The 9729-nt window shown below is 33.3% G+C and overlaps 1 protein-coding gene across 1 annotated transcript; it reads right to left on the minus strand.

The window, feature by feature from the left end:
- Positions 1-36: 36 nt before the first annotated feature.
- LOC123217627 (exosome complex component RRP4 homolog) lies at positions 37-5714 on the minus strand. The gene is made up of 8 exons (XM_044638720.1): positions 5457-5714; positions 3142-3328; positions 2912-3013; positions 2776-2821; positions 2554-2643; positions 1683-1748; positions 1508-1576; positions 37-773 (listed from the first exon to the last, which is right to left on the minus strand). Exons 2-8 carry the CDS (start codon positions 3291-3293, stop codon positions 312-314), a joined length of 987 nt encoding a protein of 328 aa, XP_044494655.1. The 5' UTR covers positions 3294-3328; positions 5457-5714; the 3' UTR covers positions 37-311.
- Positions 5715-9729: the final 4015 nt, after the last annotated feature.

A 9729-nucleotide genomic window follows, 5' to 3' on the forward strand; every position in this document is an offset into this window, starting at 1 on the left:
TAGTATTTGTGGGTTAAATTGTACTTTAGCGGAACCTGGAGGAAAAATATTGAGCCCCGATCAGACTACTCAAAAATTTTAATGTGTAAATCATCAGATCAAACTAACCGACTAGAATAACTAATAACAAAATTATTAGAATTTGGTTGCCATCTACTTCTAAAGACAAACAACGAAAACGGGACAAGGTTAATACATGTTACAATTAAGCTAACTACTTGAACACAAATAATTCTTCCTTTTTCACTTCTCATCGAATCAAGACTCATCCAACATTCTCCAAACATTTGGTTTGAGACTTCATTCCAAAATCACCTCTTCCTCTTGCTTAAAGAGCTTCGCCTTTCTGCCTCTTTTTCTGCAACGAGAACATAAAACTCAGATCCAAGCATCTCATGAATGTCAAGATTCATGGTCTTGCTCAAGTTCACTGCTTCCATTATCACTTCTAAAGTTATATTGAAGCCCAATGTAGACAAGACACGAATGGCATTAGCAATTCTGCATATGTTTTGCCTTGTTTCGGGTGGGGTCTGATTTTCAACTTGTTCATCAAGATCCATGGTAGTTCCATCAGATTTCTTAGCTGGCTGTTCAGAATCATTTAATTGATCTGCTACAATCTTATCTCTGGTTTCGACATGTTCACCCACCCAGATAAACCCATTACATCCAAGTATCAAATCAACTCCATACTCTTCCAGGTGGTGAAAATGTTGTTTCCGTCTCTTCACTAGATAGGGATCGATCTTCACCATTTGGCCCTTCTCAAGCTGAACGTATATTTATACACATTGATATAAGATACATCACAATTATGAAAAATCTAAGACCAATACTATGCATAAACTCTAAACTGTTTACATGAAAAATCTAAGAGCAATACTATGCATCAAATATAACATATTATACGTACTTACTCTGAGTACATAAATAGATAACATACTTATATATGTCATCACGTGATTAACTATTAATTTATTCTTAATCAAAATCACTTAATCTCATAATGACACATATAACTATATACCAATTTATATACTCAAAATTGGTAAACATTGTTTTATTGAAAATCTAAATGTTTGTGTATAATGATGTAAGCAAGGCAAGTCAAGAAAACAGTAAAATAAATGCAACTTATTGTAAGTAAATGAATCTCTTAATCAAAATTGTTGTGATTGAATTATGTTACTGTTTGTCAACCTAGAAATCGGTACTTTCTAAAGCTCATCACCGAGTTAGCAGGAGTCCAACTGCTGCATTGCTGCCCATGTTTAGGCATTATTGATTTACAGTTTCTTTTTCTCAAGGATTATTTTCCTTTTAAGCCAATAAAGAAAACCCAGTAGGTTACTCATTTAGCAATATTTTTTATTTGATAGTCTTTTGCCTATATATTCCTTTCACATATACATTCTTCTTCTTTATGTTAGATATGTAAATGAAAGCACCAGTGAAGTTTGCAACATGCACGAGTAGAATATAGAAATTAATAAATATAACATACCTTTCCATATTTCTGATTTCTTGCTTGGAGTTGTAAACTGCCATCGTTCTGGGAACTACGAACTTCGGCCTGAAAAACAGAAAGTTACCTGTCATATTAGACTATTCTTTCATTTTCCCTTTCTAACAGCACAAACTATACCAGACAATAAATTAGATTGTAGCAAAGCACTTACACACACAAGATCATTCTCTGTGAAAATGCTGCGCATATTTAGTTCATCCACAGCAGTTCTCCGCCTCTACAATAAAGAGAAACCACAACACAAAATTATTATGGATGTTTGGGGATACCTCAATAAAAACAAACAAAATGTATGCCATTGATATGAACAGACTATTAGGATTACAATGAAGGGATTGATACACAACCCCCGTCATGAGAGCAACTATAAGATATATTAAAAGCAGAAATAAATGTATAATCAATCCCCATTCATAACTATGAGACTGTATGCCTTCATAAGCTCAAAATAACACAGAAGACCAAATTCTTCTTTAAACAAATAATATAAAATTGCTACACAGATTCTCTTAGAGCGATGTGTGTGCAATTTTTTTCCTCAGAAATGAAGCTTTTGCTTCAACATAGACTACTAGTAATCTGTCAAATATATCTAAAACGCCAAAGTGATGAGGAAGATGACCACAATCCTTATCAAAACCACCAAAGACTAACAACAAGCCTGATTCAAACTCTTTTAAACCCATACAACAAAATTTCTGATATAAATTCCTAAAGCCATAATTAATAAAACTACAGTTAGGCCATTTAATGATCAGTTATGAAACATAAGAGAGCTGAATCTTGAGGAAAACAACTACAGGTTCCATGACATGGCTGGGGTAAAAGCGCAGATTATAATAAAGACATTTTTACCCAAAAGAAAGAAAAAGACAATAACTGTTCACTTTCATAAACCTAATCATTATAGGTATGGTATCTCTTTCTACTTTGAAAAACTAAAAATATATCCAAGGACAAACTATTTGAATGTATATATCACTCAATGGTCCATTAAGCTGCAATTAAACAGAATCTGTTACCTGAATTCCATCAGGCAAATTCATTGAAGAAAGCATCAAAATTGCATCTTGTTGGAAATTTATTTCCAATTTCCACCGCTTCGGAGCAACCTAAAAAAAACCAATGATTATTCAACAAGGTTAGCATATCAAAGAAATTTATTTTTAATACAATTTAATAAATTAAATTTTCTTTTTGGCAGTAATGAAAATGTTGTGAGGAGCGCTATTAGTCAGTATTACCTCAATAACACGTCCTATCACAATGTCTCCAGTCTCTGGCTTGTATCTAGAAAATAATCAACAGCTAAGCATTAACATCAAGTTTCACTAACTGATTCATTTAAAATACTAATTATGCCTAGTAAATTTTGATTACCTGGAACGTAAAGTCCGCACATATATCAACTTGTTGATTCGCTCAACTACTCCACAAACAGTTGCAACCAGCTCACCCTTACGATCTGATGTTCCATGGCCCCTATATTCCATTTAACCCAAGAACAGATAATTATATAATAAGAGAAAATACCCCTATCTTTTATCAAATCCAGATAATATATATAATCATAAAAGAAAAGAATTATGAGAGTGGGAACAAATGCTTACTTCAGAATGCCATCTTCGTAAATGGGGATGCTATCAGCAACTGTGACACAGGAGTTAGAGTTGGACTTAGAAGAGAGAGACTCTAGCTTTTCAAGAGCAGTTTGTAGTCTTATCTTTTGCGTTTGATTCAATGAAAGCTGCAAATTCCTCATCTTCAAGCTTTTATAATTTAGAGAGCCTACAGGGTCTGCTTGGTTGGATGAGATGAAGAGAGAGTGTTATTTATATAGAAACAAAAGAAAAATTATTTAATTAGATTTCAAATAGAGAAAGTAGATTCTCTAACAATCATATTAACTTTTTCATTTGCTTTCTGTACAACTTTTCACGCAATGCAAATGCCACCAAGAGCTAAGCTTCATCATTCTTTCACGAACAAATGGCTTCCATTTTAGTTCTATTGGTTTCCCAAAAGCTCCACAAGATTTTAATTCCAACATCACATGTAGGATAAAAAGAGATGACTCAAACAAGTGTTATGATATTCTGTTTCCCATCTTATATTAATGAGTTATGGCCAAATTTAAAAAAGGTAATCACACAAATGGATATGAACATTCAAGAGGAACTGTAAAGTGCATAATGCAATACAACTCAAATAACATAATTTAAACTAATTTGTGGACTTGTTCCAATCCGCCAATTGAGAATTACAAAAAATAAAAATCATAGTAAAAACCTCATAAATCATTCCATCAGTCAGTGTTTGGCATCCGGGTCAGACCTAAGTTCTCTACCTGGTAAACTAATAACTTCAATTTTTCAATCAAATTAACAAATAGATAGTACTAGAGCTATTAAAAATAAAATTCTCATAAAGGATCAAATACTTAACAAAATGCTAACAAGCAAGCATTTGGTGTACAGGTGAAGCAGCCTTTGCAAGTGCATCTAGATATTGTATATATATTTGGGCAAAATTTCATGATATTTATGCAATTGATAGCATATGAAAAATAGCATAATTTCTCAAAAATAAGATAACACATGAACGGAAGAACTTGTACTAGCATATGAAAGTGTGAAAATATCAATCTACAGAACCATCAAATGAGCCCATCAAAACACTACTGAACACTTCATAGTTAGAATGTTATAAACTACATTTGTTGCTAACAAGAAAATACAAATTTAAAAATGCAGATAATTTTACTTTAATGATCAAAACCATTGTTGCATTTTAAGAATAAAAAAAAAAAGAAACATAAATTTAAGCTCTCTCCCTTGACAAACACACATAGAAAAATTGTTTTCAAAATAATTAAATAAATGAACCCTCTCATTCTTCAAAAAGTTGTATATATCAAATCCCTTCAAAAGAAAATTCCTCATTGAATATTAACAAAATTACAGACAAAAGCTACAAATTTTAAGAAATCAGCAAGAATGTTTCTCAAGCTTCATGAAATTCCCCATATAAATCTATTAAAAATGAGCTAACTAACCACAACTAACTCCATATGTACCAACAACTATATAGCACCAAAACAAAAACGCTGAAACACATTTTCTCAAAAATATAAAAAAGGGACACTTGGGGAAACGTATAAATATAAAAATATAAGGGTTTCTTTATAATTACAAATTTTTTTATAAAACATACAGCAACCTATATATATATTTTTTTTAAATACAGCAACCTCACACTTTTTCCACTGCTTCCAAGAAGTATTTGCAAACCTACATTAAAGCAATATATGCAAAGAATCATTCTGCATATAATTAAAACGAGCATTGATAAATCAAGACTAACCATTAAATCAGAATTACAGAAATTTCCACATTGGATAAACAAAATCAAATAGTAACCATTAAAAAGCAAAAGAACTCAACGTATAACCCAAATCAGAATCAAAACAACTAACCACACTAACAGTTCACTGACCCAACAAAGCTCAAACTCAACAGAAAGACAAAAACTCTCACATAGGTAAAACCAAACCAAAACTAAACTAAACTAAACGTTGGGAAGCAAAGCGACTTTACAAAGTACCACAGCACATCACCGCCCTAGGAAGCCCTAGTCTACATCCAATTTAACTGAGAATACATCATCTTATTTAGACTTCATGCAAATATTTATCACCCAAATCCAAATGCAGAGAGGCTGAAGCCATGGAAACAGTCATCAGGACCACAAAATCACAAGCTCAAAAGACACAACCCAACAAGCAGAATGCAAAGGAAAGGAAAAACAAGTACTAAATACTAAAGAGAAGAAAAAAAAATTTGCATTCTCTACAGCACTCGTATTATCAGATTCTAAATCGGATGAAAAGTTCTCATTTCTCAATCGGATATGAAGAATAACGTACCAGATTCGATGCACTGATGAAGACAACTGTTCTGGACTTCACCGAGAGTTTGAGACGCCGGAGAGGAGGGGAGTTCGCGCCGTCGATGTACTAATGAAGCCAAAGTGCCGAACAGATCATCTATTCACTGAAGAATGGAGGACAAAAGTTCGCCGACACTTCGAAACGCCGCCGAGTACAAGAGTCGAGACGCCGGAGACGGAGACGAGCCGAGAGGCCAGGGAAGAAAAGGAGTATTAAAGACCTGCGAAATTTAAAAAAAACCTAACCTATCGTACTAAGAAGACGAAAGGCAAAGTTTGGTGCTTTTTAAAATTTCTACCTAATAACTTTTGAAAACCCAAAATCCCCCCCTATCAGGTGTTAATTTAAACAGGTTCTGTTAATCTATCATTTAAATGACTATTTTACCCTGAATCAATTGAATGACCAAAATACCCTTCAATTTAAATAACAATTTTACCATTTTCAAATAAAATAACTAAAATACCCTCCAATTTAAATTATTAATTTATGTGTCATTAACTTATTCAACTGAAACTACCAATTTACCCTTTGCCATTAAATGATCAAATCAGTCCTCCAATTGTTAAATTCAGTGAGAACTCAAGAAGGAAATACAAATAAGTTTTTTACACAGAAGAGTAAGACGATTACACAAGAGAAAAAGAAAAATATCTTAAGACAAGGTTTTCAAAATCAGATCCAAATAAAAATCATTTTAAATATTAATTTCAATCAAATCGAATAAATCGTTTGAATCGATGGATTAAACCAAAATTACAATTTAGTTGTAAAATCTGTATGTGTATAATATTACTTTGTTTACTACTTCCCATACAAATACCCTTTAATTCTCATACATTAAGAAAGAAAAAAGTGAACCCCTTATTAATCAAAACTCTTTCCTTTGAACAGAGAAAAGAGAAGAAAGAAGGAAGAACCACCATGCAGTTTTAAATTTGAAAAACTTTCAAAAGTTTTCACAGCCTTAATTAAGCAATTGATCCAAAAGTTTACAAAGCCTTACAAAACACCAGCTTCCCGTCGTTGCCTGAGAAGTCGCCGGTCACAACAGCAACGGAAACTCGCCGTCGTCAGCCACCGTCTGAGCCGGAGAAGTCGCCTTGAAACGTTGCAAATATAGCCGTAAACTGCTGCCTTGTGAGCCTGCAAACCAACACCCCTCGGCGGAAGCGTCGTCGTCGGCCGTCGTCAGGCACCGTCGTCGGCAAGGAACAGGAAATTCGTTGGAGAAATTCGTCGGCTGCAGCAACTGAGATTGCGTCTGCGTGCACTGCAAGAACAGGGAAAAAAAACAGTGATTTTATATGCAGATGAACCGGTATCTGCCTGGACCGGTTTGGACCGCGGTTCAGGAGAGAACCTGAGGTTCAGCCGCGGTCCAACCCGATTTCAACACTGAAACGGTTTGGCCTTCAACAGCACTCCACTCCAGTGCCGGTTCACGGACCGACCGGTTCGACCGTCCGATCCGGTTTTTAAATGCTTGTCTTAAGTTGTCCAAGACCGAAAGAAACCCGATGAAACTGCTACTGTGCTTCTACAACCCACACAATATAGCCTAGACCGGAAGAAACCCGATGAAACTACTACTATGGTTGGTGTAGTCCTCGTCGTCGTTGTTACTAAAACCGACACCATGAAACCGCTACCATTGTCGTTGGTGTTTTTGAAGTTATCGTAAGTTGTCCAAGAAGCGAACGAAACACACTGGAAAGCTCTTCTACACTGTCTGAGGTATTGTCGTCGTCTTAACGGTCGTCGTAAAGCGTTTAGTGATTGTTTCACAACTTTACAACTGAAAATTTTCAGAGCATGTCTTTCAAGACGACGGAAAGGAAAATGAAAAGCCGAAAGACTTGATTTAGTTCTTTTAACTTTCGTTTAAATTTTAGAACACGTGGTGTTTCCTCATTCGCTATCAAACGAATAAAAAAATTTTATTGGTCCACATTTTTCAAAATTTTGAGTAAATTGACCAAAAAATCCTCGAAGTGTCTCAATTTTATTGGCTAAAGCATTTAAAATGGACCCAACAGCTGTTGATTTTTGTCCAAAAATTTTCAGCCATCGATCTGAGATGTTTTGCTCATTAATACTGCCTGACACGAATTGCATTTTATTCACTTGCATTGCGCCACCGATATTTCAAAAAAGCAGTTGTTTTTGGGTCTGTAAGACACGTGTTCAACACAAGTTTCGCCACAGCAACTCGTTCCATAACATTGCTGATCCAATTCGTCCAACACGCCAAAATTTTGGCTGACACAGACTAAATGCTCCACCTGTCACAATGGAAGGAGTTAACTTAAAAATAAAATCTGAAAACCTGCTGCCTCATTAAATTCTTTACAGTAACTTTTTGACAAATAAACAAATTTTTTTTTTTTTTTATAAGTATGAATATTTTATTCGTTTAAAGTGTTATCCAACTCAGTGCGTATTTACTTTATTACCCTTCACACTAACAATTTCCGTCAATTGTAACGTCTAATGGGTGGGATTTTGGGTTTTGTAAAGTTAACGGGTATTCTTGTAAAAGAAATACCAAATCTAGGGTAGGAACAAGTCCTTTGGCCTACTAAGAAATGAGGCGTTGGGTTAGGTATTTTTCAATCCTATATTCGAAATTTTAATATACAATATTCGCAAGAGCAAAGCGGAGAATTTTGTAAACTCTTTTTTTATTTATAACATTAATTGGGATTAAATTAACTTAAATTTTTTAATTAAAAAAGCTAAAGGACTTATTTCCATACAGTATTATGTTTTCCAAAGTTTTCATCTCTTATTTTTTAAAATCTCAAACACTTATATATGAATAGTTAAAATTAATAAAATTCTAACATATTAAAATTTCATCTCTTTTCACCCTCTTAAACCCTAAAAATTAACAATCTCTTCCTTAGGCTAAGTTTTAAAAAGTAACAATTTCATTCCTAGGGTTTTTTTCATTATTCGACACTTCTCTAATGACATCTCTTTTCTTTTCCTCCAACAGTCTCTTCCTCCAGTCAATAATCCTTAACCCAACAGAAGGATGATGTTTAATTGGGGAAGACGACGACAAAACATCATCTTCCCTAAAGAAGATGAAACATCGTCTCTCCCAACAAAATTGGTTCTTTTTTTTCAATGTTAATCGACATCATCAAAAGGTCCAAATGAGAGAAGTTTGGTCACCAAAGTGAAAGAAGACACCAGGAGCTCTTTGTTGTTGACAATGGCACCGGAGATTTGGAAACTATACCCTAGAAAGAAAATGTCATTTTTAAAACTTGACTTAAAGGAAAAACTTTTAGTTTTTAAAGTTTATAAGAGAAAAGAATATTAAATTTTAATTTATTTTTAATATTATAGATAAAATAATGATTTTACTCTTAAAACTGTTAACTTTAATCTCCTATAGGCGAGTATTTGAAATTTTCAAATATATTCCTATTTTATTTAAATTTACATAAACATTAACCCTAAATTTCAAAATTATTGAAATTTTTTTTAATTTCAAATAATTGTTTGTTTGAAATATAAATAGGGATACATTTGAATACAAATAATTGAAGTTAGGCTGTTAAAAAAAAAAAAGTAAAATATTAAAGAAAATAAACATAATTATACCAAAGGACTATTGCAGAAATTAAATGAAGTTTCGGACATTTTCTTTTATAATTACAAAATAGATGTAAGGGTTATTCAAATCATATTTTTCTTTCATGGTTATAGAATAGGTATATTTAACAATTGGGATCTTGAATGCTAAAAATCACTTTTAATTTTAAACCTACAGAGATTCATTTAGAAAATTTTCAGATCTTAAGAACATATGCAAATGTAGTGTGAAAATACACTTAAGAGGATTGAATGTTTCTAAATTCTAGTGAGGAGATTCAAAGTTTGGTTTCTGGTTTTTGAAAAGTACAGAATATGGGTTTTCAATTTTAAAGGTAACAACTCAGGTACGAGAGTACTGGTTCAAATCTCTCACAAAATTATGGCCCTTTTTTTTTAAAAAACGATGACAATTGCCCCTGAAACCCGGGGTCCTATCCTACCCCGCATTGATTTTTTCTATAAAGATAAATTTGGATTCATGTATTTCCACATACAAGGCGGGGATTTCCCAAAATAAGCAGAGATGGGAACAAAAAATTCCCTTGAAGTAAGGATGGGAATACATATCTCTTCCTCCCACAAATTAAAACCCAAAATTTGATAAATTAATATTAAAAAGCTTTTTGAAAAGCAAGGA

This window comes from Mangifera indica, chromosome 1, assembly GCF_011075055.1.
Source record: "Mangifera indica cultivar Alphonso chromosome 1, CATAS_Mindica_2.1, whole genome shotgun sequence".
Taxonomy (NCBI): domain Eukaryota; kingdom Viridiplantae; phylum Streptophyta; class Magnoliopsida; order Sapindales; family Anacardiaceae; genus Mangifera; species Mangifera indica.